The 19,560-nt window shown below is 38.5% G+C and overlaps 4 protein-coding genes and 1 non-coding gene across 11 annotated transcripts; 3 read left to right on the plus strand and 2 right to left on the minus strand.

Annotated features, from left to right (window-relative positions):
• Nucleotides 1-76: 76 nt before the first annotated feature.
• On the plus strand, nt 77-2,601 carry LOC111463889 (60S ribosomal protein L23). Its single transcript, XM_023107838.1, has 4 exons — nt 77-246; nt 374-658; nt 1,247-1,288; nt 2,332-2,601. Exons 1-4 carry the CDS (start codon nt 234-236, stop codon nt 2,412-2,414), a joined length of 423 nt encoding a protein of 140 aa, XP_022963606.1. The 5' UTR covers nt 77-233; the 3' UTR covers nt 2,415-2,601.
• Nucleotides 2,602-5,501: 2,900 nt separating this feature from the next.
• On the plus strand, nt 5,502-11,053 carry LOC111463884 (protein PHOSPHATE STARVATION RESPONSE 1-like). Of its 6 annotated transcripts, none has more exons than XM_023107830.1 (9): nt 5,502-5,793; nt 7,221-7,281; nt 7,397-7,879; nt 7,970-8,138; nt 8,378-8,454; nt 8,550-8,589; nt 8,721-8,778; nt 9,669-9,738; nt 10,627-11,053. In XM_023107830.1, exons 3-9 carry the CDS (start codon nt 7,403-7,405, stop codon nt 10,900-10,902), a joined length of 1,167 nt encoding a protein of 388 aa, XP_022963598.1. In that variant the 5' UTR covers nt 5,502-5,793; nt 7,221-7,281; nt 7,397-7,402; the 3' UTR covers nt 10,903-11,053. The 6 variants fall into 6 exon arrangements, with proteins under 6 accessions (XP_022963598.1, XP_022963601.1, XP_022963596.1 ...); XM_023107833.1 differs by having other exon boundaries at nt 5,502-5,681; XM_023107828.1 differs by having other exon boundaries at nt 7,221-7,879.
• A 756-nt stretch (nt 11,054-11,809) lies between these two features.
• On the minus strand, nt 11,810-13,797 carry LOC111463885 (eisosome protein SEG2-like). 2 transcript variants are annotated; one of them, XM_023107835.1, is made up of 3 exons: nt 13,518-13,797; nt 13,174-13,262; nt 11,810-13,087 (listed from the first exon to the last, which is right to left on the minus strand). In XM_023107835.1, the coding sequence occupies exons 1-3, from the start codon at nt 13,605-13,607 to the stop codon at nt 12,112-12,114; spliced, it is 1,155 nt and encodes a 384-aa protein (XP_022963603.1). In that variant the 5' UTR covers nt 13,608-13,797; the 3' UTR covers nt 11,810-12,111. The 2 variants fall into 2 exon arrangements, with proteins under 2 accessions (XP_022963603.1, XP_022963602.1); XM_023107834.1 differs by having other exon boundaries at nt 11,810-13,093; nt 13,518-13,796.
• Nucleotides 13,798-15,476: 1,679 nt separating this feature from the next.
• On the minus strand, nt 15,477-15,561 carry TRNAM-CAU. Its single transcript is given in 2 exon segments — nt 15,477-15,512; nt 15,524-15,561. It is a non-coding gene; the product is annotated as a tRNA-Met (tRNA).
• An 86-nt stretch (nt 15,562-15,647) lies between these two features.
• LOC111463883 (heterogeneous nuclear ribonucleoprotein 1-like) lies at nt 15,648-18,754 on the plus strand. Its single transcript, XM_023107827.1, has 2 exons — nt 15,648-16,041; nt 17,284-18,754. Exons 1-2 carry the CDS (start codon nt 15,820-15,822, stop codon nt 18,367-18,369), a joined length of 1,308 nt encoding a protein of 435 aa, XP_022963595.1. The 5' UTR covers nt 15,648-15,819; the 3' UTR covers nt 18,370-18,754.
• The last annotated feature ends 806 nt before the right edge of the window (nt 18,755-19,560 follow it).

The raw sequence follows: 19,560 nt of genomic DNA on the forward strand, positions 1-19,560 counted from the left end.
TATCCTTCCGTCAATTTCACTATTAAATTTATGAAACGGCGTCGTATTATCTGTGAAACGCTTGTTTTGGCTTGGCAATACGCGGGCAGGATAGTAAATAACTGCATCCAAACAGAGTGCCTAAAACCCTAACCCCAGAAAGTCTATGCCGTCGTCTTTCATAAATTAGGAAGTGCATTCGTTTTCTGGTCGGAGGAGAGAGAGAGAGACGGCAGCCGGAGAGTCCGTCAACAATGTCGAAGCGAGGTATGATCTGATTGTTCAGTTCATACGCTAATGTTTATGCAATATTTGATTCGATCTTCTTTTTGCTACTGTTTTTATACTCTTAGATTTGAGATTTGAGACTTGTTATTGTTGTGTATCGATTTAGGTAGGGGAGGTTCCGCAGGGAACAAATTTAGGATGTCGCTGGGTCTACCTGTGGCGGCTACAGTTAACTGTGCCGACAATACAGGAGCTAAGAACCTGTATATCATTTCGGTGAAGGGGATCAAGGGCCGCCTCAACCGATTGCCATCAGCTTGTGTTGGTGACATGGTCATGGCGACGGTCAAGAAGGGAAAACCTGACCTCAGGAAGAAGGTGCTTCCTGCTGTTATTGTCAGGCAGCGCAAGCCATGGCGCCGAAAGGATGGTGTCTTCATGTACTTTGAAGGTCATACACAACTCAATTTATCTGTCTTGTTTCGCTTTCGATTAAATTTTTTGTTCTAACTTTTCTCCCCCGTGTTATCTGCTTCCTATTAGGTTACTTTGTCCATGGTTAATCGTCATAATTGACCTTGATCGGCTGGATTCTTGTTTTTTTTATGTATTATATGAATGTTTAACGTTTTTCATTAATGTTAGTGATGCGTTGTGTCCGTGGATATTTCAAATTTATGAGATTTTAATTCTTAATGCAACATGTGTCGTGGATAAGCATAGTTTTTTTAAATAATTAAAAAAAACAACTCGATAAACCAACCCAAAAATAAGGTTGGGTTGAGTTATAAACTCCGTTTAGATTGCTCTAGTCACCCTTAAATAGCATTTCATGTGAAGGGTTATTTCAAATGGTTTGTGAAGGTTGTTATCTATTCTAATTCTATGGGAGAATTATGTGCTTAGGATAGTTTTGTTGCCATTTTATGTGAAGGGTTGTTTCATGTAATGGAGACGAGGTAGCTGTCTTGTACTCGAAATATATCCATATAGAATTGAACGTTACAGTTGTTGAATAAGAGTTTTCTTGTTTTTGCAGATAACGCTGGTGTCATTGTGAACCCCAAAGGAGAGATGAAGGGTATGATCTTTTCCATTTCCGAACTTTAGAGTATCAAGTCCGTATGTGGTCTTAATAAAATGATAGTAACGTGCTAGAAGAAGTGTGAGATCTAACATCGGTTGGAGAGGGGAACGAAGCATTCTTTATAAGGGTGTGGAAATCTCTCCCTAGCAAACATGTTTTAACATCTTGAGGGGAAGTTTAGAAGGGAAAGGCCAAAGAAGACAATATCTGCTAGCGGTTGGTTTCGGCTGTTACAAATAGTATCAGAGCCCGTCATCGGGCGGTGTGCTAGCGGACACTGGTCCGTAATGGGGGTGGATTGTGAGATCCCACATCGGTTGGAGAGGGGAACGAAGTATTCCTTATAAGGGTGTGGAAACCTCTCCCTAGCAAACTTGTTCTAAAACCTTGAGGGAAAGCCCAGAAGGGAAAGGTCAAAGAAGACAATATTTGCTAGCGGTGAATTTCGACTGTTACAAATAGTATCAGAGTCAGTCATCGAACGATGTGCTAGCGATGATGCTGGTCCCCAAGGGAAGTGGATTGTGAGATCCCACATTGGTTGGAGAGGGGAATGAAGCATTCCTGATAAGGGTGTGTTAACCTCTCCCTAGCATACATGTTTTAAAACCTTGAGGGGAAACCCAAAAAAGACAATATTTGCTGTTTGAGCTGTTAAAAATAGTATCGGAGCCAGTCACTAGGCAGTGTGCCAGTGAGAACGTTGGTCCCCAAGGGTGGTGGATTGTGAGATCTCACGTCAATTGGACAGGGGCACGAAACATTCCTTATAAGGGTGTGAAAACCTCTCCCTCTCGAGGGGAAGCCCAGAAGGACAGCCCAAAGAGGACAATATTTACTAGTGGTGAGCTTGAGCTACTACCGTTTGGAGATCATTATGCTCCGAATTATAAATTTTCCATGGAAGTTTAATTTTGGAGTGATGATATTGTACCATCTTGATTGTTGTCGCTATACCTTGGAGTTGTTTTAGCATTTAAACTATCGTTCATTTTGCTTTCATGTACTTGGAACAGTTATTTTCTTGGGGTGTGCAGGTTCTGCTATAACAGGCCCAATTGGAAAGGAATGTGCTGATCTCTGGCCCAGAATTGCCAGTGCAGCTAATGCTATTGTTTGAACACCAAATCAAGTGACTTAGTTTCGTTTCTGTCCTTTTATAGACTAGGATTTTAAGATTCAATTTCATTGTCTGGGATTAACTTATTTTATCTTGATTTATATGATCGTTATGAGTTTTGGTTCATATCACATGTTTATCCCTATAGATGAAGTTAACTGCAAGGGAACCTTGTTATTTCTGGACTTCGCAGCTCGGGTTAGTATTGTGGATATGGATTCTCTCAGAAAGCTAACGAGGTACTCGAGTTTTAACTGAAATTTTCATACTTGTCAACTCGAGTATAACTAGAGAGAGAGAACCTATGAGAAGAGTTTATGTTGCACAGCTTGTTATCATACGCGTTTTTGAGTCGAGGTTTATTATCTCGTAAACACAAGGGGTTGTCGTTAGTGGGCAATAGAGCTTTTCTGTCGATGGTCGTTCTCCGTGAATAAGTTAGGGTTAGAAGTCTAAGTACCACATAAGCAACAACGTATCATATTAGATCGGTTGTCAACCGTTGATTTCCTTATTTATTCTATTTGGATAACATTTTCGAGAAACTCAACCGATATATGTTTTATAACTATTTTTGTTTAATGTTTTTACCCCTACTTTTTTTTTTTTTACCCCTGCATTTTAAACTTGAAAGAGAAGACGTTTGTTTTAGTTTTAGGTAGAAAGTGGAAATGACAGATAATACAGAGATTTTTTTAGCTGACAGAATCCGGAGGACCTTTACACCCTTTTTTATTTTTTATTTTTTAATCTTTTATATAAGTAAATAATCATTAAAAAAATTTGACTTTCTTTCTCTTTTCAATTTTTCAGATTCTCTCTACCCATAAAAATAAATAAATAATGTTTCTTTAATAATTTTTTTATTTTAGTTTTGGGTTTTTTTATAAAAAAAAAATGTTTAGTAATTATTTTGTTTCTTAAAAATTATTTATCAAATTATGTAGAAATTCATGTTCTCGTTTTAAAACGAAGAAAAAATTATATAGTTTTTATTCATGAGAGAAAATGAAATATAGTAATATTCATAGACATTTTAAAAAATATATATTTATACTATTATAAAATTAAACGTAAGGATGTTTGTGAGTTGGCTAGATTAGGTTGAGATGTTTTTTAGACTCAACCCGATTATTTAGACTGTCAAGTTTATTTTTTTGTTTATAATAAAAGTAGAGTGTCAGTTTACACTCCAAATATTATTATTTCTAAACTTTATAATAAATCCAATATTATTTCTAAAATTTATAATAAATCCAAGTTTGATTCACATCATTCAATCTAATTTTAAGTAAATATATGAATTATTGGAAAGCAAGCTCAAAGTGAAATGGACAATATCATATCATTGTGGAGAGTTCTGTTCATCTAATAATTTGAACCTAAACCAACCGAATAAGTTAGATCAAGTTTACAAAATTTTGATTTTTTTTTAACATCCCTAATTCAAATTTAAAACTAAATTCACATACTTTTAACATTTTTGTCAATTCAAAGAAAAGAAAAAAAAAAAAAACTTTACCAAAAGCTACCGGCGGCAGTTTCCAGGAAAGTTAAATGAAATTCGTTGAGTGAAACAGAGGAAACTGAAAGCAGACGACTCTGACATTACCAACTTCGCCAAATATGGGACCAAAACACAAAACAAAACAGAACCAAACCATTTCTCGCTGTTCTTCTTCTTCTTCTTCTTCTTTAAAATCCCTTCCTTTTTTCCCATTAATTTCAGTGATTCAAGCCCTCAAACATGAAGCTTTTAGGGTTCAGTTCATGGAAATGGCAATTCATGAAGCTTGGGAACAGAATCGCAAATTCTGCCTCTGAAATTCCTTATATGAGTGACCCAAAAACCCCAAGTTCTTGCTGTTCTTCCTTCAAACACTCGATTTTCAAGCTCAAATCACAGTGGAAGCACAGTTTGAGATGGAAAAACAGGACAGTTCATTACAGTTATGATCTTCACAGCTACTCTCTTAACTTTGATGATGGCTTGCTTCATTGATCATCATGAAGAACACAAGAAGAACAAGAAGAACAAGAAGAAGATTCTACTCTGTCGCTTCATTGCTAATGGTTTTTTGATGGGTTCTTCCATGAAAGAACAGCTTGAAATGGGTCTGTTTTGGTTTTTACTTTGAGGCCTTGTCATTTGGGAGCTGGAGGTCATTTTTTGTTCATGTAATTAACTCTCGTAAGAGGGTTTTTTTTTGCATATACTCTGCCTTCCCATAATCAAATTTGTTAGATTTTAGAGATTTAATCTGTTTTGTTTTGTTTTGTCTCGGAATGTTTCGTTCCTCTCTCCAATCGAGAAAGGATCTTACAATCTGATTTTTTATAATATTGCTTTAGTCCATTACATATCGTCGTGAGTGCTTTAGCTCATTATGTATCGTCGTCAGTCTCACAGTTTTAAAATGCATCTACTATCGAGAGGTTTCCACACCCTTTTATAAATAATGTTTCGTTCCCTTCTCCAATCGACATCAAATTTCACAATCCACCCCCTTAAGGGCCCAAGGTTCTTGCAAACTCTGATACCATTTGTAATAGTTTAACCCTACAGCTAATCGATATTGTTTACTTGAGCCCGTTAAGTATCTCCATCAACCTCACGATTTTAAAACGCGTATGATAAGGAAAAATTTCCTCACCCTTAGCTATCCATTTGTGACCGACCAATTCAATTTAATTCTTATAGTTTGACTATGAGTTGGATTTATTTTAAATAAATAAAGATTTTAGGAATTGAGTTAGTTAATTTGTAATTTATTATTCCACCACTCTTTTAAATAATTTTTTTAATTATTTAGAAGATAATTTTTTAATAAATTTTAATTAAATATTTACAAATAATAATTACGCAAATAAAAAAGAAAATGCCAGTAGGACAAAGAGCAGAAAAATGACAACACGAACAATCCCAGACGCAGCCTATTATCTCTCTTGTGCACAGCCAATCATAAATCTTCAATTTACAAACCATTTGCCATATGGTACAATTTAAAAGCCACGCGCCAAACCAGGCGCGTGCGATAATTTAGCTCAGTACATTTCAGAAATGCAATAACAACAACAAAGCGAAACCATGACGGTCATCACCTCACCGTTCGCGTCCATCCGCCGTGCCGGTGACGTATTTAAATCACCCGCCGGTGATACAAGTGCTCGAATCATTTGTGCGTTTTTCGGATTCTATTCCGTTTCTTTTTCTTCGAAGGGTTCCTTTTGTTTTCCGCTTCCAGAGGCTTTCTTTTCGGCTTTCGGGTACGAAATTTCCAATTATCCATTTCATTACATAATTATACGATTTTCTTTTCCATTTGCGGCCGATTGTTACTCGCTTTGAGATTCATCCATTTAGCTGCTTCAATCGAAGGTTTGTGTTCTTCTTCTCTCTGTATTGCTTTGAATAATTAGTCTTCAGGTTTTGATGTTAGATTAGTTTCCTTTGATATTAGAAGTGCTTTGATGCAGCTTCGATTTGATGTCTTCTGCTGGTTAAGATGATCGCTTGTGATTGCCTTTATAGTTGTCCGAGTTGTGTAGAACCTCACAAAATGGTGTTTGATGAGTATTTTGGGAAGGGTTTTACGATCCCCTCCCCCCTCACTGAGTTCTTCTAGTAAACACTTGTTTTTGCTTGTGTGAGTAATCAATTGGTTTGTGTAACAGCTCAAGCTCACCGCTAGTAGATATTGTCCTATTTAGAGTTTTCCTTATGGGTTTCCCCTTAAGATTTTAAAACGTGCTTATTAGGGAGAGGTTTCCACACCCTTCTAAGGAATACTTTGTTCCCTTGTCCGACCGACGTGAGATCTCACAATCCACCCCTTGGGAGCCCAGCTTCCTTGTTGGTACACCGCTTGGTGTCTGGCTTTGATATCATTTGTAACAGCCTGAGCCCACCGCTAGCAGATATTGTCCTCTTTGGGTTCTCCCTTCCGGGATTCCCCTCAAGGTTTTCAAATGTGTCTACTAGGGAGAGGTTTCCACACCCTTACAAGGAATGTTTTGTTCCTCTCTTTAATCGATGTGAAATCTCACAATCCACCCCCTCGGGGGCCCAGCTTCCTCGCTAGCACACTGCTCGGTGTTTGACTTTAATACTATTTGTAACAGCTCAAGCCCACTGCTAGCAAATATTATCCTATTTGTGCTTTCCCTGTTGGGCTTTTCCTCAAGGTTTTTAAAATGTGTCTACTAGGGAGAGGTTTTCACACCCTTGTACGGAATGCTTCGTTCCTCTCTCCAACCGATGTGAAATCTCACAGTTAGTGTGATATTCCACATTGGTTGGGGAGGAGAACAAAACATCCTTTATAAAGGTGTGGAAACCTTCCCCTAGCAAACACATCCCAAAGGGGGTGGATTTGGTGGCGGTCCTACATCGATTGGAGAAAGGAATGAGTGCCCGCGAGGACACTGGGCCCTGAACAGGGGTGGATTGTGATGTCTCACGTTGGTTGAGGGAGGAGAACAAAACACCCTTTATAAGGGCGTGGAAACCTTCCCCCAGCAGACGCGTTTTAAAGCCTTGAGGGGAAGCCCGAAAATGAAAGCCCAAAGAGGACAATATCTACTGGTGGTGGATCTGGGTCGTTACAGTTAGGTTCTTGGAAATTAGCTCCAAACCCAATCATCTAAACTCGGGTGATTGACGAGTCTCGTCTCATCTTGCCAGTGCAAACCCTTTTTATTTGTTATGACATGCATATGCTTTGGTTCATTTGAAGATTTTTCTTCTTTTCTTGAAATGTAATTATGTTTCTCTGAAACCATTGTACTTGTCTCTTCCTTCTATAGATGTCAAAATTTGAAGATATTGGACTTAGAGATGAGCTTTAACTACTAAAAAAAACTAAGGGTCAGTTATGTGCTACAATTGTTGCTGCAAATAGATGAAATTCATTCCTTCCTCCAATTTCAAGTGCAAGGCAGCATAGTAGGCCCTTAAGAGTGTCCTGCCTGATTCTCGACAGGTTTCAATGGAACGAGAGCTGGTATCGAGACGTTTTGTTCATTCCAGTCATTTACACTCTAGCAGTGGAGTGGTTGGCCACATATTTTCGTCGTCTCCCGGGTTTTCAACAGATCTCCATTATTCATCGGTTTCGTTTTACGAACACCAATCTGATGCGCCTTTCGTTCCCGAGCCATCAGCTAATGGTGTACTGTTGAATTCTCATTCAGAACTTCTTTCATCAAAAAACCATCCTACTGGTGAAAATGGCAATTCCTGGCGTTCGGATGCATTGCCGGGTTTTCGAGAAGCTCCTGAAAGTAACCCGGTTGGCGGTAGTCGTGTAGAGAACAATAGCTGCAGCTCTCTTATGGTATCAGAGGATTTTAGTAAAGAAAATGATTGTCAGGAATGGACGGATAGGCTAATAACTGATGATCCTTTGAGTTCTAATTGGAGTGACCTTCTAGTGGATGCTGATGTTGTAGATTTGGAACCGAAGGTTGGAGTCCTTTTTTTGACCATTTAACTGGTTCAATACTTCCTAAGAGGCCCTTATAAATGGTTTGGTTTGGTCATGTTTATTCCTCAGATGGTGCACCAAGCACCTAACCCAGCAATACAAATGCACGTGCAGCAATCTCGAGTTCAAAATCGACTTCCTTCTTCAAATGGAGCTCCCTCGAAGCTGCGAATGCGATGGACACCCGAACTTCATGATGCATTTGTAGAGGCTGTAAACAAACTTGGTGGTAGTGAAAGTGTGTATTGTCCTAACCTTACCTGCTTCATGTCCTGTCTTGACACAATGATTATCAGGGGGTGTACGTTCAACCCGATAATTCGGACCAACCCAACTTGAACTATAAGGATTAGGTTGGGTTGAGGGATTTTCTTGACCCAACCCAACCTTTATAGTTTGGGTTGGGTTGGTCTGGGTTGTCGGGTTGAATGTACACCCCTAATTATATCTAATGGGTTCACTATTTTCACCTCTCAGGAGCTACTCCCAAGGGTGTTCTTAAGCTTATGCAAGTGGAGGGTTTGACAATCTATCATGTAAAAAGCCACTTGCAGGTAATAGAACAGCTAGAAATATAGAACGGATATGCATATCGAGCGTTTTTATATTCGATACTCGTGTAATTGGCTTTACTGCTTCTTGGTTGCAGAAATATAGAACGGCTAGATACCAACCAGAATCATCAAAAGGTATTGAAAATACTTGTGATAAAGTTTACCAATGTAATTAAGTACAATAGTTAGATCATGATGGCTCATATTATTTGATTTTGTTTGATATTTTGGTGTGAAAATTGCATGTATTTTCATTTTCACTGCAGGACCAATGGAGAAAAGCACCACCTCACTTGACGATATTTCATCTCTCGATCTGAAAACGTAAGTTATTCTGAGTGTGAGATCTTACATCGGTTGGAGAGAGGAACAAAGCATTCCGTACAAGGGTGTGAAAACCTCTCCTAGTAGACACATTTTAAAAACCTTGAGGAGAAGCACAACAGGGAAAGTCCAAAGAGGACAATATCTGCTAGCAGTGAGCTTGGCCTGGTACAAATGGTATCAGAGCCAGACATTGGGCAGTGTGCCAGCAAGGACGTTGCCCCCAAGGGAGGTGGTTGTGAGATCTCACATCGGTTGGAGAGAGGAACAAAGCATTCCTTACAAGGGTGTGAAAACCTCTCCCTAACATACGCATTTTAAAAACCTTGAGGGAAGCTCAATAGGGAAAACCCAAAGAGGACAATATCTACTAGCGGTGGGCTTAGGCTGTTACAAATGGTATCAGAGCCAGACACTAGATGGTGTGCCAGCGAGGACGCTGGCCCCCAAGGGGGGGTGGATTGTGAGATCTCACATCGGTTGGAGGGGGGAATGAAGTATTCCTTACAAAGGTGTGGAAACCTCTTCCTAGTAGACGCGTTATAAAAACCTTGAAGGAAAGCCCAAAGAGGACAATATCTACTAGCGGTGGGCTTGGGTGTTACAAATAGTATCAGAGCCAGACACTGGGCGGTGTGCCAGCGAAGAAGCTGGGCCTTCAAAGGGGATGGATTGTGAGATCTCACATCGGTTGGGGGTGGAAACGAAGCATTCCTTACAAGGGTGTGGAAACCTCTCCCTAGCGGACGGTTTTAAGAACCTTGAGGGGAAGCCCAACAGGAAAAATCGAAAGAAAACAATATCTACTAGCAGTAGGCTTGAGTTGGTTGAGTTGGTGGGGATATTGAAATGAGCTTGAATATGCCTATTAAAATATTTCTACTTAACAGGAGTATTGACATCACAGAGGCTCTACGGCTGCAGATGGAAGTTCAAAAAAAGTTACATGAACAACTCGAGGTATGTATCTATTTCTCATTAGTTAAAATAAAAGCTCAAGCTCTTTTCATTTGATTCATAGTGATATACGAGGACCCTCGACTGTTCCAAATATTTTCCGTGCTCGTTGGTTTCGCACATTAACTGATCATTGCTCTCGGGTCACACGACCATTCCTTCTCAAACAAAAATTCGATGTTAGTAATATTATTTTTGTCTTCCCTTCAATGTTAGTATCCAAGTTGAGAATGGATGATATCTATTCATCGGCTTGAAGTCGAATGTCGAAGGAATGACCTTGATTAAGGGAAAATACGTGACAGCCCAATCCCACCGCTAGTAAATACTGTCCGCTTTGGCCCGTTACGTATCGTTGTCAATCTCACGATTTTAAAACTACTAAGGAGAGGTTTTCATACCCTTTTAAGGAATGTTTCGTTCCCCTCTCCAACCAATGTGGGATTTCACAATCCACCCCCCTACGGGGCGAGCGTCTCCGTTGACACATTACTCGATGCCTAGTTCTGATATCATTTGTAACAGCCCAAACCCACCGCTAGTAAATATTGTCTGGTTTGTCCCGTTACTTATCGAAATCAGCCTCACGGTTTTAAAATGCATCTACTAGGGAGAGGTTTCCATACCCTTATAAGGAACGCTCGTTCCCCTCTTCAACCGACGTGAAATCTCACAAAACAGTTGACCTCCCTAATTTTCTGCCTTGGTACCTGGTATCTAGAGATTTATTTACGTGTATTACAGTATTTATGGATTTATTTAGCTTTTGTGTATTATAAAAGGAATATGTACCTCTGAAAATTAAGAGACAATTCGAAGGTCTTTAGACCCTCGAGTACACTATTCCTCCATATTCTCGAGATAATTCCATTCTTGTTCACTGTTCGACAGATCCAACGAAATTTACAATTAAGAATAGAAGAACAGGGGAAGTACCTTCAAATGATGTTTGAAGAACAATGCAAGTCAAGCAATAACCTGACAAAGCCATCAGATAATCCCACACGATTCACCGATCCATCCGAAGCTGACTCGATATCCGAAAAGACTACTAACCAAGTAGAGGGGAAGCTATTAGCTTCTCATAGGGAAGTCCCGGAGAATCCCGAGCCTGATGTTTTTGAATCTCGCTCCGAACTATCGAAACGCCAAAGGACAGATGAGTAGGCTGTGTTTTCTGTAAGGAGTTTCTGTCACCAGTTGTGTAATTCTACAAAATCTCTTCTTAGTTTCTTATTTTGTAGCTTTGATAATTCAACTAAATTTTGCTTTACATGAGACTATGAAAAGCTCTTGAATCAACTTGTGCAATGTTCCACCAATGCTTGCAGGTATAATTCAACGTTAGGACATGATCTTTGTTTGTTTGTTGTTATGGCCCTGTTTTTCTTCCTATGCTTACAATATGAGTGTTGGTTTAGCTCGGGAATGGGTTTGTAGGATAGATTCTGTGAGATCCCACATTGGTTGGAGAGGGCAACGAAGCATTTCTTATAAGAGTGTGGAACTCTTCCCTATCAGACGCATTTTAAAACTAGCGATACGTAACGAGTCAAAGCGGACAATATCTGCTAGTGGTGGACTTGAGTGATTATAAATGGTATCAAAGTCGGACACTGGGCGGTGTGCTAGTAGGGATGTTGGGCCTCCAAGGAGTTGGATTCTGAGATCCCACATTAGTTGGAGAGAGGAACGAAGCATTATAAGGGTATGGAATCTGTAATAGCCCAAGTACACCGCTAGCAGATATTGTCCTATTTAGACTTTCCCTTCGGACTTCCCTTTAGACTTTCCCTTCGGACTTCCCCTCAAGGTTTTTAAAACGGAGAGAGGTTTTCACACGCTTGTAAAGAATATTCCGTTCTCTTCCCCAATCGATGTGGGATCTCCCTACCAAACATGTTTTACATCTCCCTACCAAACATGTTTTAAAACATCTCCCTACTAAACGCGTTAAAACTGTAAAACTAACAGCGATACATAACAAACCAAAACGGTCAAAATATCTGTTAGTAGTGGGCTTGAGTTGTTATAGGTTCGAAATTTCATCAATTCTCCTCTAAAACAGCCCAAATGAGAAGCAAACGAATGAATGAATTAACTCAATCGAACAAAAGAGCATTACAGAAATCAATTCAATCAAATTCACAAAACAATGAATGAAAGAAAATCAATGGACAGATCCAAACTCTCCACCAAATATCTCACACACTTATCTATCATACAATGGCGTAGTGTAAGCTGGTAAGCTTGCATTCATAGTCGCGCGCTATCACCTCTCGAACTCGAACGTCGGTTATCGATATCCATGGCACTGTCACCCTTCACAAACCGGTTTCTTACTTCCACGACATCAATTGGAATTCGGTTTCACTCTTATTTCACACACGTTTCTATGTAGTTACTGCTGTATGTGCCAACCGTCCCAATGATTGGCACATCATCGAGGGCGCTTCTATATGGTGGTCTCCTCGGAGAAGGTGAAGTTGAAAACTGATTGAGCTCCTCCATGGTTAAAGCTCCCAAAATTGGTCTATCTTCTTGGCTTTTAGGTGAGTTTGATCCTTGTGACTCTGGTGTAGGAAGACCTAAAATGCCTGTGCTAGTCTTGATTGGAGGTGTAACTTCTGATGAACTCAACCAGTTTGAAAGGCTAGCATCAACAGCTATGTCTTGAGCTGAGTTCTTAGGTCTGCAAGTTCTCGATTCGTAACGAAAAGATGATTTCCCGAAACGTGGCTCCGTCCCCGAACAACTCCAAGGAGCTCCATTTAGTGTCAAATTCTCTTTGTTCGACCGATGTGTATCCTTAACTTTAACTGCCTTCCATTGTGAGATATTTTCGACAGGCTTCAACACAGAAGGAACACCTGCATTCCTATCTCGAGCAATCGGTCTCGCCCCGGTTTGAGGTTCAATCTTTCCAGGACATCCACATACTGACAAACAGCTATCAACCTCGTCAACAAACACTTGAGTAGCAGAACTTCCATCTTCATCATCAGAGTAATTCTCATACTCTTCATCCTCATCATCATCATCACCATCGTCATCAGTGTCAACATGATCATGATCATGATCGAGATCACTATCGGCATAATCCAATCCATCATCATCATCACTATCTCGACAATTCTGATACCTATGATTCGATGGGTAAGACGAAACGCTCGAAATAGTAGATCCATTTTCAGAGATAGTTTTGCATTGGGGTATTTCAGCTAGGTCCTCCTCCTTGTTCCTCTCCTTTTCAAGAAAAGCATCATCCTCAACATGATCAAGCTCATATGTTCTTACATTGGAATCAAATGTTACTCTTTTTCTAGCACTCAGATTTAGTCTCTCCTCAGACCTGTTCCTACAACTCAAAACACAAAGACTTGAGAACCTATAAGACACTAGAAGGAAAAACTTGAGCAGGGGCCGGGGGGGGCTCACCGAGATTTAAGAATCGGACTAATGGACACAACAGAAGCACTGTCTAAGGTAGATGGTGAGGCCTGAACGGGCTGGGAGATAGCATTAGCCTACAGTAAAGTTTCGATCAATTTCAATTTCATATGAGGGATTTAGCTTCTCAGAGCTCTATTAAGCAAGAAAACTTCGAGAAATCACACAAGTTCATACAACGATCAGTCAATTTAAACAGCCAAAACCAACAAAATCTAAGCTAAAACAGATTAAACCAGCATATTGAAAATCTAAAACATCACAACAAAAGAGAATCATCCAGCCGTTTCAATGAATTCAAATAAAATAAAAAATCCAGAAGATGAACTTACGGTTTGATCTCGTGGCGAAACCTTACGCCGCCTCCGCATCCGGCGTTTTCCGTCATTGGATGAGCGGAAACAAGCGATGAAACAGCCCATTGTTACGGAAAAACTTCGTTCTCTCTCACTAAGAACAATGCTCCGATGACTCTGAAAGCCGATTCTGCTAATGGATTTTCATGATTTCCACAAAAGCTTTCACCTCAAGATGAAATCGGATGAAGATGAGAGAGAGAGAGCGAGTAGGTTTATGAGTGAATCCAAAGTGGGGCAGGATGAAACGGTCAAGAAAATTTTTTGCTTTTTAAAATGTAACTTCCGTGGGGAAACGAGCTATTGAAAGACAGCCTGTAAATGGTGACAGAAAAAAGGAAAATTCTTTTCAGGCTAACGTTTGGCTATGTTTCGTTGATTTCCAACCGTTGGATTCTTTGGAGCACTGGGTCCCCATCCGTTGGATGTCTGTAAACTTTAATATAATACTAACTGGTTTTATTTTGAATGGGGCTCATAAAAAATAATTTCTCCCAAACATATTTTTTAATTTTTTTAAAAAATATATTTATTTCTTCAAAAATACTTTTTAAGTTTTAAAATATTTTTATTAATACACGTCAACTTTTTTAAAAAAATAATAATAATAAAAATATTTTTCTAAAATTTATAAAAAATAGTGGTATTTTAAAAATATTTATGATATTAAAAAGTTGGTGGATAATTTGTAAGGTGCCAATACACGTCGACCTCAGGATAAATATCTTAACAACACGAGAGTGGAAAGGAATTTAAATACCTTAAGTAGTCAAATCATGTTCACGTTATTCCAAAATTGCTCCGTTGAACTTTTACCCATTACAGAATATTTTCGATGCTAAAATTTGATCGTACCATAACGAATGATATGGAATTTAAGAATATGCCAATTTTTGTAGCCTCCATTTAAATGATTGTGGGGTCTTTTTTTTATTTTATTTTATTTATCTCATTTATTCCATATTTAAAAGCAAAAAACAAAAAAAATTGGTAAAAATGTTAAATATTTGGTTAAATTACTAGATTTAGTTTTGAATTTTAAAGCATGGTAACTCTTAAATGGAATTTATTATTTAATAAAAATATAAACTTTAATTTTAAATTATAAAGTTAATAAGCAGTTACATTAAATATATAAAAAATGGGTGAGAGGTTCAAACTCTCAACCAGTAAAGACCTACATGCTAACAAACTACACCGCTATAAGTTGTTGACATTAAAGAGAGACCCGATTAACCCAAATTGATACAAATTTTGAAATTGAGTAACTAAACTCGATTAAAAAAGATAAAATTTTATAATTTAACAAAATAATAATAATACTAATAGAACACATTAACACAAATTTTAAAAAGAAGAAGACTAAATTGATATAAATTTTAAAATTAAGTGATTAAATTTATAAGTTAAAACTAAAAAAAAAAAGGTAAATTTGCAATTTAATAAAAAAGAAGAAGACTAAATTGATATAAATTTTAAAATTAAGTGATTAAATTTATAAGTTAAAACTAAAAAAAAAAAGGTAAATTTGCAATTTAATAAAAAAGAAGAAGACTAAATTGATATAAATTTTAAAATTAAGTGATTAAATTTATAAGTTAAAACTAAAAAAAAGGTAAATTTGCAATTTAATAAAAAAGAAGAAGACTAAATTGATATAAATTTTAAAATTAAGTGATTAAATTTATAGATTAAATTTATAAGTTAAAACTATAAAAAAAAAAGTAAATTTGCAATTTAATAAAAAGGAAGAGTAAATTGATATAAATTTTAAAATTATGTGATTAAATTTATAGATTAAATTTATAAGTTAAAACTATATAAAAAAAAAAAAAAAAGGGTAAATTTGCAATTTAATAAAAAAGAAGAAGACTAAATTGATATAAATTGATTAAATTTAATTTATAAGTTAAAATTATAAAATAAAAAAAAGAGTGGGGTGAGAGAGGCTCGAACTCTCGACCTCAGGATAACTCAGAAGCTATGAGACCTACGCGCTAGCCAACTGCGCCACCACCCCAGTTGCTGACATGGAAATTATTTTAATTATAATAATAGGAAAATATATAATATTAATGAACCGACATCGTTTTCGGGGAACCCTAGCCCCAATTTCCCTCCTCGTACTCTCGCGCTCATTTCCTTCCCTCCATTCTTCTCTCTCCCTCTCTTTCTCCCTCGACTTTCTCGATCTCCCGGAGCTGACGACTGTAACTCCCCAACTCATTGGCGACCGAGAAGTGGCCCTAATTCCGGTGCTCTTTCAGGCAACGGAGACATGGACTCCGACGAGGGGAAGCTTTTCATCGGTGGAATAGCTTGGGACACCTCCGAGGAGAAGCTCAGAGAGTATTTCTCCCAATTTGGCGAAGTTAACCAAGCTGTTATTATGCGCGACAAGACCACTGGCCGTCCCCGTGGCTTCGGCTTTGTCGTCTTCTCTGATCCTTCCGTTCTTGATCAGGTTCTTCAGGATAAACACACCATCGATGGCCGCCAGGTTTTGCCCTCCTCTTCTGGAATTTCTATCTGCATTACTTAGGTTTTATATTTCCACGACGGTTTTGCTTTTTGTTGCCATCATTATGGGGATTTCGGGAATCATGTTCTTGTAGTGGTCGTGGAGGACTGTTGATTACTTTAATTTAGAACCTCATTATTAACAGTGGTTCTGTAGTGAGTGAGACTCGCTCTCTGTCCCCCTTGTATTTCATTAGTTCATAATTGGTTTACTGTTCTTGAGTCTGAGTGGTCCTGAACAGTAAGAAACCGGTCAGAATAGTTTGTTTGGTCGTTCGGTTATTTCATTCTCTATACATACTACCTTCGTATTTCAACTGCAAGGGAAGTCGGAATCGTGAAATGCGGATCATTCTAAAATTTGTACCGGGAATGAGTCAATCATTCACTTTGGTATCTTATTGGACAAAAATAGTGATATTGTTCCTCAAGAATTTCGATTTGGGAAGTATCATGATCATCCAATAAGAAGGGTTTCAATTTTTTCAAATGAACGATTTGAAGACCTATTGATTCTAACAACTAATTGCAGTGTTGATCATTCGGACCTTTCAATTCATAGATGTGGATCTCGGACCTATGAATTGGGATATTCCCCAAACTCACAAAGATAAAAGGGAGTGAGTTAGACAAAAAGAGAAGAAACTTGGACAAAAAGAAACGAAGTGACTTAGACTAAGGGGACTGCACTGGTCGTTTTGTGAATACTTTTTCAGCCGACATGTTGGTTCTGTGGCTTATCATTCGTTTGATATTGGAACTCAAGAACAGTATCCTGTCCGGCTGATATTGAATTGTACCAGATATTAGCTTCTTGTGTTTTTTAACCAAAAGATAATGTGTGACGACTTTGTTAAGTAACCTTTATGCCTGAGAAGTTGATTCTTCCTGGTAAAGAATATAAGCGGCATACTAGTCTCATTGTTTTCTCAGGTTAAAAGTAATAAAGAATTCTGTTAGTCTGTTTGCATTGCACTGTGTGCTAGTCAATTTATGTTTGAGATACGAGGACAGTGAGGAAAGAAATACATATCAACCTGACAGTAGACACATTATGAGATGATTATTTAAAAAGGCTGTTGAAAATGTTGCAAAATTTTATATTTCCTAGCTTGCTATAACTGGTAAGGAGGATGGTACGTGCGTACATTGAGTTGATATACTTTATTTGCATTTTTGCTGAGTCTTTTCAGCAATTTCAAGTTGTGCTTTGTTGACACAGGTGGAGGCGAAAAGGGCGTTATCAAGAGAAGAACAACAAACTTCCTCAAGAAGTGGGATTTATAACTCTGGCAGAAGTTCTGGAGGTAGTGGATATTTTAGGACCAAGAAAATATTTGTTGGAGGTCTCCCTTCCGCACTAACAGAAGATGGGTTTCGGCAGTATTTTGAAAGTTATGGTCAAGTAACTGATGTAGTGATAATGTATGACCAAAATACTCAAAGACCTCGTGGATTTGGTTTCATAACATTTGACAATGAAGATGCAGTTGATAGAGTACTTTATAAGAGCTTTCACGAACTGAATGGTAAACTTGTAGAGGTGAAACGGGCACTTCCTAAAGATGCAAATCCAGGAAGTGGTGGTCGTGGAGGCTATCAAAATTATGGTGCCTCTGGCACCAATGCTAACAACTTCGATGGTAGATCAGATGGCAATAGATATATGCAACCTCAGTCTACTGCTGGTGGTTTCCCCCCATATGCTGGATATAGTGTATCTAGTTATGGTTATGGAGGTCCGAATAGCGGTGTTCCTTATGGAAGTTATGGTAGTTACGGTGTTGGTATGTATGGCGGTGCTAATACTGGATTTGGTGGTCCAGCCGGGCCATTTGGAAATCCTAGTGCTGTCAATGCTGGTTATCTAAGTGGAGCACCGGGAGCCATGAAAAGTTCTTGGCCCAACCAAGCTCCAGGATATGGTGGTCCTGGCTATGGTGCCAGTCCAGGCTTTGGGGCTGGAGCTCCTTGGAGTGCTTCAGGTACTAGTGGACCTCCTGCCCCAAGGGGTCAATCTCCTAGCGGGGCTTCTGGGTACGGGAATCAGGGTTATTATGGTGGAAATGATGGTACTTACGGTGGATATGGAACCTCTGGTGGACGAGCTGCAAGCGGTCCAAATAGCAATGTTGGTTCTGGTCAAAGTGGAGAGTCACATGGCATGACTGGTGGATACATGGGGAGTGGCTATGGGGAAACTAATGGAAATTCAGGTTATTCTAGTGGTGGCTGGAGATCTGATGCTTCACAGACTCCTGGTGGTTATGGTGGTGGATATGGTGGCACTCAGTCCAGACATGGTTAACCCCACTCACCAAATATTTTCCCATCTTATCCTTTTCCACGCTCAAGACATTATGCTTGATAGTAACAAATCCTGAGAATGGTTGGGTCCTCTTCATTCTCAGTGCTATCAGGCAGTGTAATTCTGTAGTTGAATATGTCCATTGCTTTCTAGCAATAGTAATATTTATTTTTAGGCTTGTAATCTTGAGGTTGCTTATTGTTGTGAGCATTTGGAAAATTGAAAACATTGACGCACTTCTTTTATGTTTTTCTTTCCCTTAATCTCATGTAGAAGCTAGAATAGTATCTATTTACTTTTCTTTCTCTATGTTGATGATGGGTGGCTATGAGGATATTCTATACACTGTTATTGTATTGCAAGTTTATTTATTGTTTTTCATGGTAATTTGGGTATTATGTAGTGCTATCTCTTGTATGCATTCAGTGCTTGCTAAATACTAGGTTTCTGCAGTCCTTGGTTGATGTGGCTTTCTTATGGCAGTCAAGATAGAGGTAGGAGATGCTATCAGCTTCTTCCTGTTTTGGGGATTCTTTATAACTTTGTTTGTTTCCACGTTTTTTGAAACGTTTGAGTTTCGAACTGTGGTAAGCACGAGTTATTAAATGGGATTTTGACATGCACAGGAATTTCAGGTGGAGCTCTGGAGCTGCTGAATGCATTGTTTAACAGACCTTTTATGCAGCTAATGGACTAAGGTTTGGATATTCTTCCACTGCCCATCTCTGTTGTGGTATGTCACCTTGACATTCTTATGGGCATAATTAGGTCTTTTTCTTCGATTCTCTAATTTAACTTTCATGCCATTTTCTTCAATTTTTGGAATAACTCCATAATGTTATATTATTTAGGTAGTTAGCTCAGTTGTTTGACTTTGTAGAACCGAACTTAGTAACTTAGATGTCATCTTGATCAAGATAACCGACTTCTTCTCTGCCCTGTCCATAAGATCGATCAAAATCACAGTCGTATGACATAGAGATTATACTTTTTATTATTCTAACCTCACCTTTGTATTGCCATCCTAACCTTTTATTTTTGCTTCGATATTGAATGTACGATCCCAGATTTAGCACAAATATCAGTGGTATAGCAAGTGCTTGGCAAGCTAGGGCAGTCAAATAACCGGCCTCACTTTCTTCCATTCCCCTAGTTTCCAGCATCTATTTGCTTGGATGTTTTTGTACCTTT

This window comes from Cucurbita moschata, unplaced genomic scaffold, assembly GCF_002738365.1.
Source record: "Cucurbita moschata cultivar Rifu unplaced genomic scaffold, Cmos_1.0 Cmo_Scf00029, whole genome shotgun sequence".
NCBI classification, from domain to species: Eukaryota; Viridiplantae; Streptophyta; class Magnoliopsida; order Cucurbitales; family Cucurbitaceae; genus Cucurbita; species Cucurbita moschata.

Coding starts and splice junctions, on each gene's coding strand:
- LOC111463889 (XM_023107838.1), top strand. Junction 659..1,246: donor TGTCTTCATGTACTTTGAAG/GTCATACACAAC, acceptor TTGTTTTTGCAG/ATAACGCTGGTGTCATTGTG. Junction 1,289..2,331: donor CCCCAAAGGAGAGATGAAGG/GTATGATCTTTT, acceptor TGGGGTGTGCAG/GTTCTGCTATAACAGGCCCA.
- LOC111463884 (XM_023107828.1), top strand. CDS start 7,403: ATGGAACGAGAGCTGGTATCGAGACGTTTTGTTCATTCCAGTCATTTA. Junction 8,139..8,377: donor CAAACTTGGTGGTAGTGAAA/GTGTGTATTGTC, acceptor TTCACCTCTCAG/GAGCTACTCCCAAGGGTGTT. Junction 8,779..9,668: donor TCATCTCTCGATCTGAAAAC/GTAAGTTATTCT, acceptor TCTACTTAACAG/GAGTATTGACATCACAGAGG.
- LOC111463885 (XM_023107834.1), bottom strand. CDS start 13,607: ATGGGCTGTTTCATCGCTTGTTTCCGCTCATCCAATGACGGAAAACGC. Junction 13,263..13,517: donor TTTCGCCACGAGATCAAACC/GTAAGTTCATCT, acceptor ACTTTACTGTAG/GCTAATGCTATCTCCCAGCC. Junction 13,094..13,173: donor AGTCCGATTCTTAAATCTCG/GTGAGCCCCCCC, acceptor TTTGAGTTGTAG/GAACAGGTCTGAGGAGAGAC.
- LOC111463883 (XM_023107827.1), top strand. CDS start 15,820: ATGGACTCCGACGAGGGGAAGCTTTTCATCGGTGGAATAGCTTGGGAC. Junction 16,042..17,283: donor ACACCATCGATGGCCGCCAG/GTTTTGCCCTCC, acceptor TTGTTGACACAG/GTGGAGGCGAAAAGGGCGTT.